Here is a 23,264-nt window from a genome sequence, read left to right on the forward strand (position 1 = left end):
CACTGAGACAGCACGCGATTATGTTCAAAGGAAGCTTCTAGAACAGGCAGCTAGGTCTGCTGTGAGAGACTGCAGGGGAACAGAGGGGAGTACAGGGTTTCCTCTGGGGGAGAGAAGATTCAAGAACTCCAGGGAGGGCAGGGCAGCAGTGCACTGTAGGTGAACTAAATGCCACCAGATGTTTGTTTTCTTCCCGCAAGAGGCCACCGGTGAGGTGAACATCACCTCAGGTGAACGCAGCGGCCTTCTGCTTGGTGGGAGTTAGCCATCTCTGAGGTCAGGGCTCTGGGTGCGAGTCACGACAGTGTGACCCTTACGAGGACATGTGCCTGAAAATACACGCACCCTGCCAGGAACCATTTGTTGGCCCATGCCCACCCCTCACACAGCAGGTGTCAGGGCCACAAGGCCACCATTTCAATAAACTGCTGCGCTTAATACCTAATACCGAGCAGCCATTCTAGGCCCTGGGGTATCTAGATGCAGGTCATATGTGAGGCTTCAAGTTGTGTGCGGTAGCTCATGCCTGTGATCCCAGTACCCAGAAGGCTCAGGCTAAGCCCGGACTACACCGTGAGCCGCTGTCTCAACAGTAACAAAATACAGTAGTTGGGTGGGTGGCTCAGTGGGTGAGATGCTTGCCTGGGTAAAGTCCTGAGTGTGGCAGTGAATGCTTGTGATCCTGGGGAGGCAGAGCCAAGCTGATTGCCAGCGCTCATGGGCAGGCAGTAGCCGATTCGAGGAGCTCCGGGACAGGAGACCTGTCTCAAAAGGCAAAAGAGAAGTAGATGCGTCCTGAGGAAGGACACCTGAGGACTGCTGACCTCCTCACGGCACACACATGCATGCCCATATGCACGTACACACACACATACTTGGACACACACAGAGGAAACAATACTTCACTTGAAGCCGCCACGGGACCCTGGTCTTTCAGAAGCCCAGGCTGTTTTAACTCAGTTGTAAGGCCAGCCAAGAGCCACGTGAACTCCGGAGACTGGCGTGGGACCGTTCAGAAAAATCCTCATTGCTTCACACGCTCCTGTCCCCAAAGCCTGGGTGCTCAGAGGTGACAAGGAGCCTTGAGAGCCCAGTGTTGACTTCCGTGGCTGTGACTTTCCAGGTCTCCTCCTCTGAAGAGGGGGAGGGAGGGAGGGAGGAGAGAGGGGATGCCACATCCCAGCTGTCACTGAGCTAGAAAACAAGGAGCCTTAACGGATGGAGTCGAGCCACACAAACAGCCCCTTTAGGGGCTCTAATTCATTTTCGAGACATTTAAGAATAACACAGTGTTTTAATGATTTCTTCGGGGAATCAGGAAGACGTATTTTTGTGCTCATTAAATGTTATCCACAGACACGAGAAGCAAATGTCACATGTGGAGGTTTTGGGGGGCTCGGAGCGCGCGCGCGCGCGCGCGCACAACACCCCTGTGCAACCGGGATGCACGGACTCTCCTTTGGTCTATGTCTTGACAGGCAAATTATTTGTCGCAGTTCCCCCCACCCAAGTCCTGATTCAACATTTCCGTCTGAATGAGTGGCTGCTGCCAGCACCGAGTCCCTGGCAGGCAGCGAGACACAGGCTGATTGCTCAGCAACTATTTTGATAAGTGCGCAGTCCGTGTATCTGTAATTACAGAAGAAAACCGTAAATCTTTTGGATATTGTTCGCACAGATGTGGCACGAAGTGAGAAAAAAAAAAAACCAGTAAAATGTGTTAAAAGCGTAATTAATGTCATTGTTGTGAGAGAAGCCTTGATTTAAACCCCTTGGCTTCAGCGTGCCGTGTTGACAGCCGATGTCTTCACTGCATATGAGCCAAGTCGTGGGGGGACCCAGCCCGGCCTCAGCAGGAGAACTTGGGGACCTGGTGACTGGAACACAGGGAAAAGAAAGGGGCACAGAAGGAAGAGAGAGAGTCAGGAAGGCCGAGGAGGACACTCGGCTGAGCCCACTGCAAGGCAGGTGAGTGGCCCAAAAGGCTTCTTGGATTTTGTTGGGGTTCCTAAAACAGCCTGCAGGTGCCCCTTGCTCCTCAGTGTCTTCCGGGGTGAAGCTGCTAGCAGAAGGGAAGAGCTCTCTGCTGCAGAAACAGACACACAGTCAGGACTCTGTCCCCAGTGGCCTGAACCCGGAGCCTCACCCTCTCTGGTCTCTGGGTCTTTTGTAGACTGGCATGAGGGTTTGATGCTCTGCGTACGGTTGTTTAGGGGAATGTTCCAAAGCCTGTGGCCGTCCGGGTCCGAGGGTTGCAAGCGTCCGTTGCGGATCTCACAGCGTTGTTACCTGTCTAGGACTCGGGGGTCCGTATGGGCGCTACTGAGCTTGGGCAGTAGGAAGCTGTTTGGAGGGTTTTAATGCATCTTCCCAGCCTAAAAGAACAAAGAAGAAAGAAAGTGGCTTTTGCTTTGCACACCTTCTGCTCAGAGGAAAGTGGAAAGAGCTGCCGTTGGGCTTGTCCCCCGTCGACTTCTGTGCAGTGGCATCTGAGCCTCTGTGTGGCCACACCTTACCCGGTACATGAATGGGTCGTCCCTGTGAGACTCCAGACCCAGCAGCTTCACGTGTGGTTCTATCTCTTACGTGGCTATCCCTAGGTGTCCTGAGTTCCTCCCCACTGAGCCCAGGGCTCAGTGCTGCGACACAGATTTTTTTTGGATGAGAGAGAGAGAGAAAATGTGGGAAGGGAAGTACATTGCAGCCTTGTCTTGATCCCGGATCCTATGGTCAGAACAGACGAAATTGTTTCCCCTGTTGGTCTGCCCAGCTCTTCACCCAGTGTGTTGTTAAGCAGCATCTTCTGTACGCTGAGGGACCATTTGTGCCGTTCCTCCATTTACAGCAGGACTTAACTATTGTTATTGATTTGTCGATGCTCTTTGTATATTAAGAATAGGGATGTTAGTATCAATAGGTGTCATCTCTGTTAAACTGACTTTTGCTTTTTAACTTCTCTCGTAGCTTCTCTTACACAGCATACCTAGTAGACATTCAAGCAACGATTTCTAGGAAGTAGGGAATCTTATCAAATGTCTCATTCTTTGTTCTATTTTTAAACACATTATCACCTAAAGGTTAGAATTGGATTTTTTTTCTTGAGTATTCTTGCGATGTTTTAAATTCTTAAATTCGAGCCGTGTGAAATATGTTTTTGATGAAAGCGGGAGGTAAAAATCACTAGTTTGAAGTTTTGTACCAGATGACTGATTACAGCGCCATCTAGTGGTCAAGCCACCGTCGCCTCCGTGGAAAAGAGATTTTAGTATAACTGGGAACAGTTATGGTCCCTGCTGTCCCTACATTCATCCCCTCTTCCTCTTTTTCCTCCTCTTCTTCCTTCTCTTCTTCCTCCTCCTCTTTCTCTTCTCTCTCCTCCTCTTCCTCCCCCTCCTTTTGTTTTTCTTCCTCCTCCTCTTCTTCCTCTTCCCCCTTCTTCCATTTCCCCCTTCTTTCTTTTTCCTCTTTCTCCTCTTTCTCCTCCTCTTTCTCCTCCTCTTCCTCCTCCTTTTCTTCTTTCTACTTTCTCTCCTTCACACTTCTGGGTGTTGACTGTGTGACAAGCATCATGCCAGCTCCTCACAGGCACAAGCTCAGATACACACACACACACACACACACACATACACACACACACTTGCTCCAAGGTCGGCCCAGAGAGGTCATGTCACTTCCCAGAGATCACACAGCACAGAAACACTAGACTCTAAGACCTATGGTCCCCAGTGTCCACAGTGTCGCTGCAGAAGTTACTTGAAAAATCAAAGGACTTTGGGAAAATGGCCATCAGAGATTTGTGCTGTGGATAGAGGGGACGTACCATGGGGAGGGTGTCACAGCCAGTCCTTTAGGAGGGCTGGCCTGGGAAATGGGGAGGTCCTGCTGAAAGGATGCTCTCAATGGCAGAACCCCGGCATCTCCTGTGTGAAGCCCCTGGAGATGAGAGAAGCAAAGAGCTGCAAATTTGGAAAGGGCTCTGGGCACAGGGATGGGCCAGGCCCCTCTCGGCCCTGCCTGCCCCTTTCCAGGCCTGTGGGTCAGACAGACAGCAGAGAACACCTAGCCTGCCGCCTGGCACACACGTACCCCAGTGACACTCATTCAACAAATATTGAGCGCCTGCTGTTTGTTGGCCCCTCTCCTACCATAGGTCCACAGTGCTGAGCAGGACAGACCTCTTCCTTCTATCCTGGAAGGTTCCACGCGGTTTACACACAGAGCCTGGTACATTATGACACATGCTCTGTGCCTAGGAAACTGACTTTCCCTCTCTGGGCTGCTGTCTTTTCTGGACAGACGAGCTCTTCCCCTACTCCCTTGAGGGAGACAGAGCCTCAAGCACCTGGCCTGTAGTAACTGCTCAGCTAACAGTGGCTGCCATTGTCCCCACTGATACCCATTGCTGGAAGGAAGACCCTCATCCCAGCCCTCTCTGTGGCCTCTGAGCCAGCCAGCACAGGCCATTGTGGGGAGAAGGAGCCAGTAGGCTCATGTCTGTCAGAAAGGAAGGGACATGTGCCCATCTGCTGAGGAAAAGTTAGGACTGTGGATCAAAGTTAGTCTGCGCCACCCACACGGCCACCACCCGAGCCCAGATGGGAGCAGGCTGCTGCCTGGGCCTGAGCTTGGAGGAGTGTGCGCATACTTCTGCATATATGTTTCTAAGCAGCCTCGTGGCCAGCCTTCTGGCTATGGCATCCCAAAAAATCCTAAGTGTGCCACTTCGAGTGGACTCAGAGGGAGGGAAGGACCACACTTCTCTCCCTGTCTTTCTAACCCTCCCACCATGAGCATCAGCTAATAACCAGGTGGCCAGGTGCCAGATGGCCAGGTGATCAGATGCCAGGTGGTCAGGTGCCAGGTGGTCAGGTGCCAGGTGGTCAGGTGGCCAGGTGACCAGGTACCAGGTGCACAAGCCAGGCTTTCCCTGTTATTTACAAGAATGCCTCCCCACCCCGTTATTAGCCACCCATGCATCAAGAGCAGGCTATGGCCCTGAGCCACCCTTCTCCCACTCTTGTCTGTCCCCTTCCACACCCGTGGCCACCTCAGCCTCTGGTCCCTCTCTTTAGAGGTCCAGTAAGTTTAGTTTGTCCACACTTTGGGTTCAGGGGTTCCCCACTTTTGCTTTTGAGAAATCTTAGTTACATCAAGAAGCTCCTGTGTCCCACCCCCTCCAAATGGGCCCTAGCTCTAGGAGCCCCTAGGAAAGGCATGCAATCCTGTCACTCTGTATCCCTAGCCTGGAGTCCCAGGCAGAGGCGGGGAGGGGCCTCACATGGGTGCCAGTGGCCTCTCTGAGCCCTGCACCCTCATTGCTAACTGGGGCCTGTGGTCATGAGGACCCAGTGAGGCCTTGTCACTGGGATAGCAAGTCTGATGGGTTGATGTCCTGCACAGGGAGGGGTTGGGCGGGAATGGCAAGATGAGCAGTCTCCCTTCCTCAACCCAAGGCTGTCTCTGCTCACTGTCACCCCAGACAGGTCTCAGCCGCCTCGTCTATGCATCAGCCCATTCTCCTGACATGCATCCTCTCTGCCATGGCCTTGGCCTCTTCTGTCTCTTGTCCCCCTGTCCCACGGGAGCGACAGCCACAGGAGGCCAGGGCTCCCCTCTTTCACTGCTCCCACAGTTTGAACCCTTCCTCAGCACCCAGCAGGAGGACACTGGCACTTAGTATGGGACCAGCAGCCATGGACATGTGGCGGCTGCTGTGACAAGCTTGCGCCCCTAAGTTCTGGAAGTCAGAGGTCACTGAGGCCCAAGGCACCCTAAGCTGCTTTCCCTGCTGATGTCATAGTCAGGATCAGACCTCAAGCCTCCTACCCTGGTCCCTCTGCCTTTCCTCTGGGATAGCCTTGAACTCTGTAGAACAGAGGTGTGAGGAATTTAATGACCTCCCCCACCACACACACACACACACACACACACACACACACACACACACAGCCAGTTGGAGCAGCTCATACCTTTAGTCCTAGCGCTTGGAGACCGAGGTAGGCAGATCTCTGAGTTCAAGGTCAGCCTGGTTTATATAGTAAGTTCCAGGACACCCCAAGTGAGAGAGACCCTGCCTCAAAAAATATATAAATAAATAAATGAGACTTCCTCAGAGTGTCTGGCTCAGGATCCTGACCTGGAGGATCTACTTTGGGTGTGGGAATGGAAGGTGGTATGGGGGGGGGGTGTCCCTTCTTTACTCTGGGGAAGTACCATCACCCGTGCCTCAGTTACTCCATCTGTGCAACAGAGATACAATATTACCTGCCTCCCGTCATGGTGATGAGAGTCACAGGCCGGGAGGACTCCGTTACAGGCTAGTTTGGGGGAGAAGGCATGGGAACACCTCTGAGTGAGCCTCTCCCCCTCCCATTGGGGACCGCAAGCCCCATAGTGGATGGAGGAAGTGGCCCAAGGGCTAGCAGCCTTTGGGGGTTTCACCATCCCCACGTGTTGGAGAACAAGTGACAAATGAAGTAAGCCAGCCTGTCTCTCTGGGGGATCCTTGGGGTGGCCTCTCAAGAGTTCCAGAGCGGAGTTACCTCAGAACAAAGAGGCTGGACACCATTTCTCCCAGGAACTGATGGCAGCGTGTGGGGTCACCTACTGTCCCCAGGCTTCACAGAAAATCACTATAGGCTGGCCGGCCCAGCGCTCCTGAGCTCCAGTGAGCACTTGGCTCTTGTCCACAACAACCAGTGCCTGGTCTTGCTAACCTCTCCAGCTCCTGCCTACCTGAGTCTGAGCAGTAACTGCGCAGAGCCACACAGAGAGGGTGGCTGTTCCCACCCCAGGTCACTCACACACACACACACACACACACACACACACCATCTTTTATTCATTTATATAGATTGTGCTGAGGATCAAACCCAGAGCCTCATGCCTGCTAGGCAAGGACTCTGCCACTGAGCTACATCCTCAGTCTTTTTTTTTTTTTTTGCCAAGGTCTTATGTAGCCCAGGCTAGCCTTGAACACGTGCTGTCACTCCTGGTTTATGGGGGGGCCAAGGTTGAAGCCCTAGGCTCCGTGCACTTGAGGCAGGTGCTATACCAACTGAGCCATAAAGCCAGCTTTCCATTTACTAAGTGGCCCAGGCAGGCCTTGAACTTGTAATCCTCCTGCCCCAGCCTCCAGAGGAGATGAACTGACAGGCCTCACCATCAGGCCCAGCTCAGTGTCCTGTTTTTTAATCTCCCTAGTAATGTCTCCCAAGAAGGAAAACCTGCCCACATTCCTCCTACCTCCTCGGGTGGGGAGGCGGGGACAGACACACAAACTAGCCTCCAGGATTCCTCAAGAAGAGCAAAGGGCTGTCCTTGGTCTCTGTGGACAGCAGGTGACAGGAACCTTTTCCTGCCCTGGTGTGGTCCTTTGACCTGGCCTTCAGGGCCCCTGAACCCCAAGCTAGAAAGTTCCCGTGGTCTCCTCAGCCTGTGCTCCCCCGTGTTTAGCTAACTTCCTTGACCCCTGCAGACACCCGGTGCCTTTTTTTTTCTTCCTTCCTCAAAAAACCAGGCCACAATAGAAAGCAATTCCTTGAACTTATTAAAAAATCTAGACTTGTAAATTAATTTGTTCGTGTTGTACAAAGGCAGTGCAGATGGGCTCGTTAGCACGCACACAACAAATAATTAGAGATGAATTTTTAGCCGGCCTGCCTAATGCGCTTGCTGGGTTAATTATGTCAATGTATAATTACACCATCCCGGGGAGGCATAATGGCACACCCTGCTGAGCAGGCCCGGCCTAATGACAGGCGTTGGGGGTGGGGGTGCTGACAGAGGAGAGCCATTACCAAGTCCTACACACCTGCTCACCTCAGTACAGGCGACAGCCAGCCTTCCGCCACCTAAGGAAACATAAGACAGAAGAACAAAACAAGGGGCCACCTTGTTCCAGCCAGACCCCAAGTCACCCTCATGCAGGCATGGCCTAAGTCTTTCTGCCAGCAAAACTGTATCAGGTTAGGCTTTGTCAGGACTCGGCCAGGTTCAGTAAGAAGGGAGAGGCAGGGATGGGTGTGGTCCCAGCATCCTTTGCAGACATCTGTCCATTAAGGGATAAGGAGATGGACTTACAGACAGACGAGGCTGACCGTACTAGACCTAAGAAGGGTGCACAGAGTCTGTTCTTGTGTTAGTAGATGAGCTCAGTGTGGAAGCCTTCCTGCAGGAGGGGGCATTTGAGCAACTGGGACGGGTGGGGAGCATCTTTTTGCTGGCACTACTGTGCATAGCTTCTGAGTGCAGGACTGGGGTATCGTGAAGAGAGACTAGTTAGGGTTTCTGTATGTTCTGAGGTCGGGGGGGGGGTGTGGACCATTTTCTAGGTTCTTCATCATGTGCTTCCCCCACCCCTCCCCCTGTGCCGCCATCTATGGTAAGGCACAGAGAGGAACAGCTACTTGTCAAATTGGCACCGAAAGTCTGAGAATGTAGTGGCTGAATCTGTAGGAAAGGGGCTCCCGGGAATGAAAAAAAACTGGGGCCTCAGGACCTGTCCAAGGCACCTCTGTTAGTATCGCGTGCACCTGCCAAAGCTGTGTTTGCACACACCGGGACCAGCCACATTCGTAAGATCCCATCAGAGACCCAGCGTCACAACACCTGACTTAATGAGCCCCATGGGTTAGTTCCCAGCCAGCCACAGGGGACTGTGGAGGCCATTTTCTGTGCTGGGATCCTTCACCTGTGAAGTGTCTTTCTCCTGGGCTTCTTTAGTGTGGTGTGTAAGATGGTAGTAAGTTCCAGTACTATATAGAGAGACCCTATCTCAAAACAACAGACGGATGGGTGGACGGACGGATGGACAAGGACAGTTGAGCCTAGCATGGGCCTTAGAAACTCCAAAACCCACCCCCATTGACATACCTCCTCAACAAAGCCACACCCCCTAATCCTTCCCAAACATTTCCACTACATGGGAACCCAGCATTCAACCATAGGAGCCTGTGTGGGTCATTCCCATTCAGACCACCACAGGCAGCTCAGCATGTACTGCTCTTGCAGAGGACCCATGTTGGTTTTTCCAGTGCCCTCAGAAGATGCCTACTACCACCTGTAACCCCAGCTCCAGGGGTTCTGACAATTTTGGCCTCTGAAGTCATCAGTGCTCATGTGCACATACACACAGTTAAAATTTTTTTTTTCAAACTCTAAAATAAATTTTAAAAGAAAGAAAAGGTTATCTCCTTTTTGGAGCCATCAGAGTGACCGACCCCCCCAGCTTTCTCTGGAAGAGTGTCTTAGCCCCATGGAGCCTCCCCCCACATCCTCCTACCCTTCCTCTCTCTGTCTCCTTGCAGACCCTGTCCCGTCGTTTGAGGTGGCGCGGACTCTAGACAACAGACTGCAGCATCCCAGCTCTGACCCCAGTGGGCAGCGCCTACAGGACGTTCACATCCCGTGGAAGAGGTGCCTAGAGCCACCCAGTGCCAGAGGTACTGATGATACCACCATGGGATGTTGGGGACAAACCTAAATGTCAAAACTTCAGGCAAACCTGAGCAGCCTTCGGGGTTGCGGGGGGGGGGGGGTGAGGGGATCTGGGCTTCGCTGCCTCAGGTGACACTGGGTTACGGTAGTAGGACCACAGAGGCTGCAATCTCAGGTCCTATCACCTGGTACACGCAACATCCAGTCAGAGCAGGGCTAACCACCACTGTGACTGGGTGTTCCGCTACTTGGGAGGCTGAGGACCAGCCTGAGCTACGTAGATTCTGCCTCAACTAAGGTTTAACTAAAAACGGTACAGCCTGACTACATGACCTCTCCGTGGAATGGTTAAGGGGAAGGTCTTCATTGTAGATACAAGAGTGGCCAGGGATAGAAGAGTCCAGAGCTGAGAGAGAAACGGGTAGACCGAACATGGCCATCAGGAAACGGGAGCAGAGCAAGGGAGACTGAGAGGGGAGTCTGAGGGGGAGGGAGAGTGTGTGGGCAAAAGAGGGAGTGTAGCCAAAATAGCAGGGTTATAAAGACCGTGAGTGGCAGGGAGCAGGGAAGCCTGTGAGATGGGAAGAGCTGTGGACACTGTAGACTGTGACATGTGTGACGGGAATTTGTGCTAGTTTGGGAGCCTGGAGGCCAGCGTGGCCCCGCTGTGCTAACAGGCACTACAGGTGGTCATTTGTCCCTTCAGCCAGTGATGGGGAAATGGCTCCTTTGGGTACATGGGAACCAGTTCCACAAGTTCCTGAGGAATCCGGCTTTTGTCTGATCCCCAGAATTTGGGGAAATGGAGTCTCCTTTGGACCCAACACACACAAGCACACAAGCAGATACTATCGTGTCAGTTGAAAATGGTTTAGGTGGTAGATCTTACGTACATTTTAGCATACTTTTAAAAGTAGTAAAGAAGGGGGTGGGCATGGATGTGCTGGCTAAAGTCGGAACTTTGAGAGCTTAGCTTTGTGTCCTAGTTGGAATCACTACTGCCATGATGAAACTCCACAAAACGAGTTGGGGAGGAAAGGGTTTGTTTTTCAGCTTACACTTCCACAACACTGTTCATCATGGAAGGAAGTCAGAACAGGAACTCAAGCAGGGCAGGAACCCAGAGGCGGGAGCTGACAGCAGAGGCCACAGAGGGATGTTACTTACTGGCTTGCTTCCCCTGGCTTGCTCAGCCTGCTTTCTTATAGAACCCAGGTCTACCAGCCCAGGGCCATCCACGTAGGTGGGGCCTTCTCCCATCAATCAGGAATGGTTGGAAACTGCCCTGCAGGCTCAGCTACAGCTTTATAGAGGCATTTTCTCAACTGAGGCTCTCTCCTCTCAGATGACTCTAGCCTGTGTCAAGTTGACATAAAAACCAGCCAGCACACTTTGTGAGCATGCCAGCCTGCAGGCCAGTGGGTCCCCACCTCCCCCACACCCACCCCACTCTCTCCAATGATAAACTGAGAAACTGATCCCAGGGGGCCAGGCCAGGCCTCTGCCTGCAGCTGTCCGGGTGATGAGTGTGGTCCTCCTGTCTTCCGCAGAGCAGAACGAGGGGACGTGTCCCACCGGGCACACGCCAGCCAACGGTAACCACCTGCCAGGTCCCGAGGACACCCTCGTGACAGACACCTTGCAGCAGAAGGATGAGGCCGAGAGACAGAAGTGAGGAGGGAGGCAGGGCAGGCTGCCCAGTCACGGGCAGGAGGGAGATGGGAAAGGGTGAGGGACTCTGAGGCCGGTCCTACAACTCTAAACTCACTCTTCAAGCCTCCGTTGCCCGGTCCTGGAAATGGGTATATTCATCAGCCTTATCCAGAAGAAATATACAGCAGAATTCTTTTGTTGTTGTTGTTGTTGTTTATTTAGGTTTGTTTGGGTTTTTTGTTTGTTTGTTTGTTTTTAATGTATTAAAACACCTATGTGAGGTCACAGGGTCACGGAGCTCTTGTCAGTTGTGGCAGTAACAGAACCCAGGCCCGGCTCCAGCTCTTTGGGAATGCATCTGCTTTCCTTGCTTTGGCCTTGAGATGGTCAGAGGGTTACAGCAGGCCCGCCGGCCTCATCAAGGGCCTTCCCCCTTAGCACAGCATGATTGCACGGTAGACATCAGTCTCACCCAGAGTCTGCCAGCGCCTGAGCTCACACAAAGTCAAGCTGGCGGAAGAAACGGAAATAAAGACCAGCCACATTGATATAATGGTGAAGAGCAGAGAGAACAGACATGGTGGTCTCTCTAGTGCTCCAGGGAGGACATGGGGAAGGGATGGGTAGAGTCCTCAGTCAGCTGGCCGATGGGAAGGGTGTGACTGGCCTTGGGAAGAAGCCCGGCAAAGGCCCTGAGGTAGGATTTAGCCTGGAACAGCAGGGAGGTTAGAGTAGCCAGAGAGGATGGAGCCGTGAGGGGACAGAAGTCCTATCTCCTTAGAGAAGAGGCAGTCGGCAGCCAGCTCTGTGTATGTTACCTTCCCCCACCCCCAAGGGCACCTCGTGAGGCCTCAGTGGGCTGACGGAGCATCCAAGATTCCCCCAACAGGTATCGGAATGGGAACAAAACCAGGGAGGCTTTGGGGCCGACATGCCAGGCCCCACGACACCCACTGTGGCAGAACCCATTAGGAATTCTGCTTTACAGATAAGGAAACTGAGGCCCAGCCACGGAGGACGTAGCAGCAGAGCAGGTCGTGGGGGTAGTGGGTGTGCCAGGTCTGGACCTCAGTAGAATAAGGTGCAGACAGTGGGCGGAGCCCTGCGGAACCAGGTGGGTCCCAGCAGGCAGCCTGAGCTGCCCCGTGTCTCTGCAGGGGCCTCCAAGAAGTCCACATCACCTTGGCAGCCAGGCTGGGGGAGGCAGAGGAGAAAATCAAGGTGTTACATTCAGGTACGGCCCTGGCCTGGGTGTCAGCCCTCAAGTGGCTTGAAGCATCATGGGGGATGGGGACGGGAGTGGGGGATGGCCAGAGAAACAGTGACCTTGGGGACAGAGATCTGGTTTGCCCAAAGACAGAGAGAAGCAAGAAATAGGGTCAGAAGCTGGGATGGAGCCAAATGGGGTGACTGACAGCGTGCACTAAGCCACGGCACCTGTGTCAGAGATGGTGTCTAGAGCACCTGGTAGAGCCAGATTGTCAGGAAGGTGGCTACTGCTCTGGGCCACCGGGCAGAGTCCAATGGCCCGGAGTGAGTAACCTACCTTCCAAAGTCCTCAATGTAACTGGCAGGAAGCTGAGACAGGAGAATTAAGGCTAGCCTGAGCTACCTAGTGTGTTCTACACCAGCCTTAGCCACACTGTGAAACTGTCCCTAAAAAACAAACCAACCAAACAATAAAACTGGGTTCGCCCCCCCCCAAAGAAATCTTAGTGGCAGATCACAGACCAGGAACTCCTGACTTTCTCAGCATGGCTGGCCTCCCTCAGGGTGGGTTGAAGGACTCACCCAGGCCTGCCGTGCAGAGTGGACAACCCCACAGCCTCACTTGGCTACGGCTCTCTGCACATCCCCGCCGCTAAGAGTCCCCTGCCCCAGGCAGGAGGGTCCCCCACCTTGCCAGTTCTTCAATCCCTCTCCCACTGAGACTGCCTCCCAGCTAGGGGTTTGGGGGGGTTGATGGGGGGGATGGGATCACCCAGCTGCCCCTCCTCACCCGGCCTTCACCCCTCCCAGCGCTAAAGGCCACACAGACGGAGCTGCTGGAGCTGAGGAGGAAATATGATGAGGAGGCTGCATCCAAGTAAGTGAGCTGGGGACACCTCCTCCCTCGGTCTGCCCCACACAGGCCTCCTCCTTCTGATTCTCTAAGCAACTCCATTCCTCATCCCCAGGCATGCACCTGACCCACTGTCCCATTCTACCCACACACCGGAGTCACAACACCCTTGGACCCACCCGAGTGAGGCCACTGGACAGCCTCACCCCTGACCCTGACCCCTGACCCCAGACCTCTGGTTCTACCAGGTGCCCTAGACATTCCTCGAACAACCAGTGGAGGCCAAGCAACAGCATCTAAATGACTCAGAGTGCAATCACTTCCTCAGATTTAAGACACCACTCAATTCATAAACACTTATTGAGCACCCACTGTTTATCTGGTGCTGTGCTGAGACCCTGGGGGAAACATGAACCCTGTGCTTAAAGCAGGTTATGATGAATCCCCTCACAGATACTATTGAGCACTTACTGTATGCAGGCGCTGTGCTGAGCAATAAAATCAGTTTCTCCGAGGGAAGAGCTGGAGGCAGGGAGAGAAGGCAGGGCTGGCCCAGGCAAGCAGCCTCAGATGATACACTAGGAAGGGCACAGTTTGTGTCACCAAAGGCCTCAAACATTCAAAAAGGAAGGATGTGACCAGTAGTGTCCCCCAGGTCCCAGGGTCTCAGCAAGCTGTGCAGACCTGTCCAAAGCCCCAATGTCACAGTTGGAGGAAATGGTACAGTAGACAAGTAACCCCCTTAGGGAGTCACAGCAGGAGCATTGTAGGGTTAGGGTGAGGGAAAGTCCCAGTTGTAGCTCCCCAGAGACTGGGCCCTGGGCTGCCTTTAAGGAGAGCTTTGGGCAGGTAGTAGGCACCAACTACCTAGCAGTGCTTGGGAAGGCAGAGGCAGGCGGATCACTGTGTTCAAGGCCAGCCTGGTCTACAGAGCAAGTTCCAGGGTAGCCGGGGCTACACAGAGAAACCCCGTCTCAACAAAGAGAGTCGGGGAAGTTTTGAGGCCCAGTCCCCAGTGGCAGGCAGTCAGGGTTTTGTTCCCACGCAGTGTGTTTCCCCTCTGGGGAGTGTGGAGGGCAGTTTCCACGGCTCTGCACTGTGGGCAGAGATACGGGTGGAAGCTGCCAGCCTGTCTCAGGGCCCCTTTCCTCTGTGTCTCAGGGCAGATGAGGTCGGCTTGATCATGACGAACCTGGAGAAGGCCAACCAGGTGAGCAGCAAGCAGGAGTCTCCTGTGGGGGAGGGGAGCAGGGTTGAGGGAGGAGTGGGGCACCCAGCCTAGGGCTGGGGGGGGGGGGAATTTGGACCCAAGCTCTCTGGCCTTGCCAAGCTCTCTGCAGTGCCACAGTTGAGGAACAGCACAGGAAAGGCCTACAACACCCTTCTTACCGAGCATGTAGCTGTCCGTCTGTGGGTATAGAGATATCCCCCAAGATCAGCAGGCCAGTCCTTTGGCAAAACATGATGTCATTTTTCCTTGGGTCACTGCAGGAGGTCCTGTGGCAGAGTCACTCAGGACAAAGGCCCTGAGGCCGGTCTCTGTGGGCACAGTGCAGGCTACCAAAACCTCTTGAGCCTCTGCTCTGACCCCCATGGCAGCAGTGAGCAGCCAGGAGAGGCAGGGCCAGGGTGGTGGTAAAAGAGACTTTCCTGGCTTCTGCCCCTGTGGTAGGTTGAAATTTTTTGTTTTGAGACAGGATCTGCAGTATCTCAGGCTGGTCTCGAACTCCCAGTGTAGCTGAGGATGACCTTGAACTCCTGATCCTCCCGTCTCTACCTCCCAAGTGCTGGGCTTACAGGTGTGTGCCACCACATCCAGTTTATGCTCTGTATAGACGTTACTGATCGGAACCAGGGGTTTCCCTCATGCTGAGAAAATACTCCCAACTGAGCTATGCCTCCAGCCAGCCCCTGTGTGTTTTTAATGATCATTAAATGACCCCTGTAGCCGGTGTTTTCTATTATGTGGGTTCTTCTTTCTTTGGACCTTCTTTACACTTTTCCCCTTTTAACCCCCTAACACTAGATAGGAGAGCAAAGAGGGCACAGGGGTTGATGTTATCATTAGACTTCTTCCTGCTGACTAGGGGTGTAGAGTTCCTTGGGACAAGTGTGATCTTCACCATCAGGATATCTGATTTCTTCTTGTTGTTTCTTCTTTGTTCATGATGGCCTAACAAACTACAACCAACAGCAAACAGCCAACAACCCACCCTACTTCTTAGGGCAGTAACATTATATACCTTTCTGACAAGTCCCAAAAATTTCAAATGTCACAGTCACAGAAACCAGCTGCTGCTGGCAGAAGTCACACCCCTTGTGTGAAGGACAAGGCAGATCATAGTCAGCTGCCGTGGACAGTCTGAAACAGCCCATATTCCCACACCTAGGGTTAAACTGAAAATACATTCTTACAATACTTCAGGATTTTTAAAAGAAACCAAAATGCCAAAGTTATCACTATAGATCCCCACTTTTTGCATAGCATTTGTAGTGGTTTGGGGTTTTGGTATTTTTGTTTTTTGTTTTTGTTTTTTTTTTTTTTTTTGGGGGGGGGTCTCTTGCTAGCCTGGATCTTAAAATGTAGACCAGGCTAGCCTTAAACTTACAGAGCTCTCTGCCTGTCTCTGTCTCCCTCTGGGACTAAAAGCACCACCATGGGCCAGCCCTATCTTAATACTTGTAAGTAGGTAACTCACTCACATAGTTCAAAATCCCGAAAAGCTGAGTCAGGACATATCCAAGGCAGGGCCTTTCTTGCCCCAGGAACCTGTCTGGCCAGTTTCTGGGCTCTCCTTCCCGAGATGTCCACCCATTTGCAAACCAACTAGTAGACCCCACATGAGCCTCACAGGATCTACCTTCCTCTGGTGGATGTCTGTCCTGCTCCCCTTCACCCCCGCCCCCAGCACAATAAAGCTTTATTTGTAAGAACAGATTGTGGGCTATAGATTGCTGAATCTGCTCTAGCCAGACCACCACAGATGACCTGTTGACAGTTAATCCCTCCCTTTCCCCACTTCCAACCAACACCTTCACAATAAACCTCAGGCAGATGGCTTCTCACAAGTGAGGATCAAATTTCCAAAAGTAGGATCGCTGGGCAAGGGTTCTATGCCTTCAGGATATGTAAATGGGGCCAAGCCAATCCTACATTTGCAGGGTCCAGTCTGGCTGGCCAATGATGAGGCCCAGTACCATGTGGCCAAACCACCCCCCCAGCCAGGCGTGGTGGCACAGACCTGTGGTAGAGACAGGAGGGACAGGATATCGAGGTTATCAGCTAGACATCAAGTTCAGAGCCAGCCCAACTATAGAAGACCCTGTATAAATAACCAAGTTATAAATAAATAACCAAGTAAATCCGCGAATAGAGTTAAGCCCTACCACAGACTCCATTTAGCGTGTGCCCTGCTCTCCCTTTGAACACTCGGGCCTCCTCTGATGCTTTTAATATCTCCATTTTGTAAAAGGGAAACTGAGGCTTTAGAAAGCCAAGGGACTCAACCCGGAGGCAGTAACAACCAATGAATCGGGACCACCTCTGCAGACACACAACCGCCCCCCCACCAGTGCACAGTCTAGATCCAGAGCCTGAGAACAGACACAGGCCTGAGTTTAGAACAGAACCTGGGGACAGGTGCAAACAGCCCCTTTTTATCCCTAGCAGAAGGAATGGTCTCACTATTTGGGTAACAGGTACCCTAGCATCACCTAGAGCCATCCCTGGCAAGACTCTGTTGAGTAATACCGTCTCACCAGCAAAGGTGAGGCGAGGCAGCTATACCCACCCTGGGGCTCGGTGACAGGGCTTCCCTGGGGCTCGGCCTGCCCGCATTCAGGACCGTGGGAACCTAGACCCTTGGAGAGCCACGGTGGTACAGGTGTAAGGGGTCCTTGTGCCCCACTCCCTCTCTCTCCCTCTCATCCACTCCCTTCTTCTCTCCTTCAGCGAGCAGAGGCTGCCCAGCGGGAGGTGGAAACCCTGCGGGAGCAGCTAGCATCGGTCAACAGCTCCATTCGCCTGGCATGCTGCTCTCCCCAGGGACCCAGTGGGGTAAGGATGCACCTGGGAAGTGGGGGGGAGATTGGGGGAACCCATGTCTTAGCACATAGAAAAAGGTGGGTGTCATTAGGAGGACCACTCTGGATGTGAGCAGGGACACACGGGTCTCTGTAGACAGAGAGCATTGTTAAGGCCAGCGGAGTAAGAACTATGCAAACAGTTGTATTAACAGGGTACCGCTGCATATGCACGGCTGTAAATGTTCAAGCTTCCGCTGACTGTTGTTTAATCAAAAGCCTAGTGTCTTCCTTTGGATACCTCCCTTGTCACCTTGCCTGGGTTGTTCCCCAGGCAAGAAGTTTCCACCCATTGCAGGGTACACATTGAGACCACAGGGCATTGTGAGTGGTGGCCACCAGAGGGCGCTGTTGAACACTGGGCTCTCACTGCTTGGCGGCTTTAGACCTTTCAGCCCTGACAGGGACTGTCAGGAGGCTCAGAGCTTGTATTTCAGCCCTTAAGTCCTAAAACATAGAGGCAACTCCAGTGGGAGCTGCTCCTTCCGCCAGCCACGTGCTATAAAGAGCCAGTCCTGGCTACTAACCCCGAGGTAAAATCAATCCATCTTTTTCCTTTTTCCCGGCCAGCACCCCCTAAGGTCCTGGGGTCACTACCTGCCTAATGGCTTTAATCATGACCCACCACCATTCTGCCCTTATGTCTTGTGCACCATCAGCCTCCTTCCTGTAGTTCTGCACACTGGAGGGTTAGTCACGATTCCTTACGTAATCACAAGTGGCAGCTGTGGCTTCTGCCTTCCTTCACTCTCCGGCGCTGACCTCACAGAATTCCTTCCATTTGCACCTTGGACAGGGTTTCAACATACTGCTGTAACTGTGTGCCTGTGTGTATGTATATGTTGACTGTGCCTCAGTTTCCTCCTCATCCTCACTAGCTTGCAAGGTTATGGAAAAAACTGCTTGGCTCATAAAAAGTGCTGGGGAAGAGCCCATGCTTTTGGCTGTTACCATGAGCAGAGTCTGACTTTGCTCATCAGAGTTCATGGCCTCTTGCGTTTTCGAGTGTGCGTGTCTACATATGTATATGTGATATATATCAGTGACTATGAGTCTTCAGTGGCTGAAAAGTTCACTGTGTGTGTGTGTGTGTGTGTGTGTATGAGAATCCAGGAAGGTAAATGTGATTGTGTCCCAAGAGTCTTCAGTGATTTACCAGGTGACTGTCCCACAGAAGCTTGTCTGGAGAGATGGGAGCTATGGCCACCTGGGGAGGAGTCACTGGTGTTTCTTAATTAACCCCCGAGGAACCTGCAAATGGCTAAGCAGCCACACTGGAATCCCGACTGGTTGGGGAGGCGTTTTTTTTCCTGAGCACAACAGTGGCACTTGATGCTAATTAATTTAATGTATTAATGGCATCCGCTTCCTGTTTTAATTGGCATTTATCTCCAAGGAAGAGAGCTGGATTAGTAGTGGTGGAGTTGTTTTTGTGTGTAAAGAGTTTGGGTTTTTTTTTTTTTTTTTTCTAAGTACTTCTTAGATTGTGTAATGCAGCCTGAGGGATGGCAGCCCCTCCCTTGTCACAGATGGAACAAAGAAGACTCCTCGGGGGCAGTCTCCAAGACCTCAGCTGGGTGACTGGTGTAGAGCAAATCAGGGGATGCCACAGTAGCACGGCTGTGATGTGTCTGCCCTGGGCCTGAGGGTCAGTGGTTCCCTGGATGGGTCATTGCCCTTGGCGATGGACCCAGACTGACCCAGCACCCCAAACCTATTGCCTTTGCTACACAGTTTCTTCCCACTCAGCTTTTTTCTGTTTTTACTTGTGTGCGCACACACGTGTGTGCATGCGTGCATGCATATGCACGTATACATATGGATGCATACATGTAATCTGGACTGGGTGTTCCCATGTGTATTGAAGCCAGGGGACAACTTTGAACCAAGGCTATCCACCTCATTTTCTGATGGGATCTCTCACTGACCTGGACCGCATGGATTAGCTTAGGTTCACCGGGCAGCCCCAGGGATCCAGCTGCCTCTGCTTCCCCAGCGCTGGGGTTATACACGGAGGCCACCATGCCCAGCTTTACCAACAGACGCTTTTCCCCCCTAGATTTGTTTTTTTTGTTTGGGGGGGGGCGGGTTTTTGTTATGTTGTTGGTTTGTTTGCTTGTGGCAAGGTCTCTCTGTGTAGCTCAGGCTGCCCTGGAACTTGTGGTCATCCCCCTGCCTTTGACACTAGTGTGCAGAGGTTTTACCATTACACCCAGCCATGGTTGTCCTTTTGACAACAAAATGTTTAAAAAAAAAAAAAAAAAAAGCTTGTGTAAGAATAACTGTGCAGACCACACAACAGTGTCAGATCGTAAGACAGAGAATCTCTTTCCGCCTGAGGGCCGGGGATGACATGCCGGGGTTCAGCCCCTCAAAGCCATTCACAGCCCTCTTTGTCCCCAGGAGAAGGTGAGCTTCGCCCTGTGCTCAGGGACCCGACTGGAGGCAGCACTGGCCTCCAAGGACAGAGAGATCCTCAGGCTGCTGAAGGATGCCCAGCAGCTGCGGCACTCCCTGCAGGAGCTGGAGGAGGTCTCGGCCAACCAAATCGCAGACCTGGAGAGGCAGCTAGCAGCCAAGTCGGAGGCCATAGAGGCAGGTCCTAGGGTGGCAGAGGTGGTTGGTAGTGGGCTGGGAGCAAGGGGCCAGCTTCATTAGACCCTTTTGTCTTCCAGAAACTCCAAGAAAAGCTCGAGGCCCAGGCTGACTATGAAGAGATTAAAACAGAGCTGAGGTACCATGCCGACCGGGACTGTTGAGAAACCTCCTCTCCCAGCTGCCCATGCTGGGGTTCACATCTCCTCCAGTTGGTATCTGGCTTGTCAAAACTGATCCAGTTGGAGCCAGGCATGGTGACGCATGCCCACTAGTGCAGCATTCAGGAGGCCAAGGCAGGAAGCTTGTTGGCCCAGACTGGACCTCAACAAAACAAACTGGTTGTCCTGGTTTGGTTTCCATTGCTGTGATAAAGCATCAACAAAGGCCATCTTGTAGCTTACGGGTTCCAGTGTGTCATTCAGGGAAGCCAAGGCAGGAACCTGGAGGAGCTGATGCAGAAGCCATGGAGGGATGCTGCTTACTGGCTTGCTCCCCATGGCTTGCTCAGCCTGCTTGCTTAGAGCACCCCAGGACCACTTGGGTTGTATGGGGGGCTGGGCCATAGCAACCATTAAATCAAGGAAATGCCCTCACAGACTTACCTACAGGCCAGGCTCATGGAGGCATCTTCTCAATGAAGGCTCCCTCTTCTCGAAAGACTAGCTTGTGTCAAGTTGACAGAGAAACAAACCAGCACACTGGTCCTTTTCCATGAAGATATGGAGATAGTCACTTTGTCACCGTGTGGAAACTGGGGACTCACACAGTAGCCAGATAAACACAGGCCACAGGCATGTGGGGCTCACTAGACCCAGCTCACTGGAACACATGACTTCAGGCCTGCAGGTGACACAGTTTCTGGTTGACATTTGACCCTTGGTGTCACCAGGATGGGACACCTAAGCCTGGGTCTGATATGACTGGTCATGTCCTCCGTGACTTTCTCATCTCTTCTCCCATGATCCCTAGCACAGCGGCCGCACATCCCTCCCCTCCTGTGAGGCCACTTTAGTACTCAGTGTGCAGCCCGAGGCAAACCCAATTTTTGTGTTTTGGAACTTTCTGGAAAAATAACGTATTTAATAGTTTGTACCCATGTCCAACTAAAACCACAAGGCTGCGTGGCTCAGTGACAGAGGACATGTGTAGTATACAAAAGGCCCAGGTTCCTTCCCTAGAGCTGCAGAGGAAGGGAATGAGTGAGGATGTGAGGGAAAGCAGGGAGAGGGGCAGAAAGAGGAGACAAAGGGAAAGGCAGATTGGTGGTGCCAGACCCCTGTAATCCCAGCACTTCGGAGGTAGAGGCAAGAGGATCAGGAAATCAGGGCTGGCCTCCACTACATAATGAGTTTGAGGCTAGCCTGGGCTACATGAGACCATATGTAAAATGAAATATAGAAAAGAAAAAAGAAAAGCAAGTATAGCTTGGTGTGGTGGGTGTGGTACAAGCCTTTAATCCCAGCACTCAGGAAGCAGAGGCAGATGGATCTCTATGAGTTCAAGGCCAGTCTGGTCTACAGAGTTCCAGGATAGCCAGGGCTAAACTGAGAAACCCTGTCTTGCGGTGGGGGTGGGGGGGAGCAAGTGTGCTATAAGCCCACAGACCCAAGGCATAGGCAGCATCCCACTTGGGGCTCTCCTGCTGGGGCCTGCTGACCTCAGGCCCCTCCCTCTCTTTTCTCCGGCAGCATCCTGAGAGCCATGAAGCTGGCCTCTAGCACCTCCAGCCTTCCACAGGTACCTATCCCTCCTGCTGTCCCTGTCCCCAAAATCTGGCTGCCCCCTAAGCCCGCACCAACCGTACCTTCTCAGCCTTGCTTCCCCTCCCCTCAGGCACTGGCCAAGTCTGATGATCCCCTGCTCGTGGCCAAGGAGGCCTTCTTTCCCACACAGAAGTTCCTGCTGGAGAAACCTGCACTGCTGGCCAGCCCTGGTAGGGAACAAGAAACGCCCCGAAAGTCAGTTGGGCTGAGGGCTGGGCAAGGGTGTTCCTGGACTTTTTCATGACCCAGGGTTACTGTAATCCACGAGGCAGAAGGATGCAGACCAGGGATGTGGGCTGAGCACCCGCTGGGTGATAGTTCCCATATTCGGGGTCACAGGTAGACCCAAGGCTCCCAGGGGATTTCCTGGACCCTAGCTGGATACGGGAACTTTAATAAGAACTCAGGAGTGGGAGGGGCGTCTCTACCCCACTCTACAGCCAACCCCGAGGGCATGGCCTACAGCTTAAAACTGTCCTTCTTCCCATAAGCGGCTCAGTGGCCTTGCGGTCTTGTGACCCTCGCCAAGAAGGCGGGCTCATTGTTTACCTCTAAAATGGGGAGTGCGGGGTGAACAGAGTGACTAGCCACAGAAGCATTAGCCACCTGGGGTGACCGTGAGCCCATGCCTGCTTGCTAGGATAATGTCCCCAATGGCAGCAGGTGGGTCCCACAAGCTAGCATTTGAAGGGGTCCGAGGAGTTGGGGTTTGACAATGGAGGGGCAAGAGTAAGCTTGGGTATTTATGGCCTCTGAGGCCTATAGCCTTTCCCTCATCCTGTCCCCCCATTACCCTGTCTTGTCTCTGCTTTCTCTCCCTCTCTCTCTCCCTTTCCCCGCGTTCTTCTTCCCTCTTTCTCTCTCCCTCTCTAACCATCTCTCCCACCTCTGCACATCCCTCCCCTCGATCGCCATTGGCCCCTCTGCCCCCGTTTGTGCATCACCCCTGGTGTTCTAGAGGAAGACCCCTCGGAGGATGACTCTATCAAGGGCTCACTGGGCACGGAGCCCTCCTACCCTCCTCAGCTTCCACCTCCACCAGGCCCGGAAGACCCGCTGTCCCCCAGCCCTGGGCAGCCCCTGCTAGGCCCCAGCCTGGGTCCTGATGGGCCAAGGACTTTCTCGCTGTCCCCTTTCCCCAGCCTGGCACCGGGGGAGAGGCTGGCTGGGGACCCACTGCTATCCAAGCATATGATGGGCCCAGCTGCCTTCAAAGGGGAAACAGGCAATCTGCTGGCATTCCCACCGGCCTTCTATGGCAGTGCCAAGCCTCCAACGGCTCCTGCCGCCTCAGGGCCAGGCTCTGAGCCCACGGGGGCCCTGGAGCCTATGGATGGGGCTGGACCAGAGGAGGAACAGCTAGACACGGCTGAGATCGCCTTCCAGGTGAAGGAGCAACTGCTAAAGCACAACATTGGCCAGCGTGTGTTCGGTCACTATGTGCTGGGACTGTCTCAGGGCTCGGTGAGTGAGATCCTGGCGCGGCCCAAGCCGTGGCGCAAGCTCACGGTGAAGGGCAAGGAGCCCTTTATCAAGATGAGGCAGTTCCTGTCGGATGAGCAGAATGTGCTGGCCCTGCGCACCATCCAGGTGAGGCAGCGAGGTGAGCCACAGGGCAGCCCCACCACCATCCAGAGCCCTGGGTGGCCCGGGGTGGGTGAGCTACA

At 53.2% G+C, this 23,264-nt stretch overlaps 1 protein-coding gene across 1 annotated transcript in view; it reads left to right on the forward strand.

The window, feature by feature from the left end:
- The window catches only part of CUX2 (cut like homeobox 2), a gene marked incomplete at both ends in the record, with an annotated part of 173,527 nt that overhangs the window by 137,382 nt on the left and 12,881 nt on the right, over positions 1 to 23,264 (forward strand). The window contains 11 exons of the mRNA XM_080941256.1: positions 9,309 to 9,443; positions 10,989 to 11,109; positions 12,249 to 12,325; positions 13,111 to 13,177; positions 14,315 to 14,363; positions 17,106 to 17,210; positions 19,640 to 19,831; positions 19,912 to 19,970; positions 21,523 to 21,571; positions 21,668 to 21,767; positions 22,556 to 23,200. Of these exons, the coding sequence (XP_080797382.1) occupies positions 9,309 to 9,443; positions 10,989 to 11,109; positions 12,249 to 12,325; positions 13,111 to 13,177; positions 14,315 to 14,363; positions 17,106 to 17,210; positions 19,640 to 19,831; positions 19,912 to 19,970; positions 21,523 to 21,571; positions 21,668 to 21,767; positions 22,556 to 23,200 (1,599 nt within the window). The remainder of the gene's footprint in view (positions 1 to 9,308; positions 9,444 to 10,988; positions 11,110 to 12,248; positions 12,326 to 13,110; positions 13,178 to 14,314; positions 14,364 to 17,105; positions 17,211 to 19,639; positions 19,832 to 19,911; positions 19,971 to 21,522; positions 21,572 to 21,667; positions 21,768 to 22,555; positions 23,201 to 23,264) is intronic.

Source organism: Micromys minutus, assembly GCF_963924665.1.
Source record: "Micromys minutus genome assembly, chromosome: 29".
In the NCBI taxonomy this organism is placed as follows: Eukaryota; Metazoa; Chordata; class Mammalia; order Rodentia; family Muridae; genus Micromys; species Micromys minutus.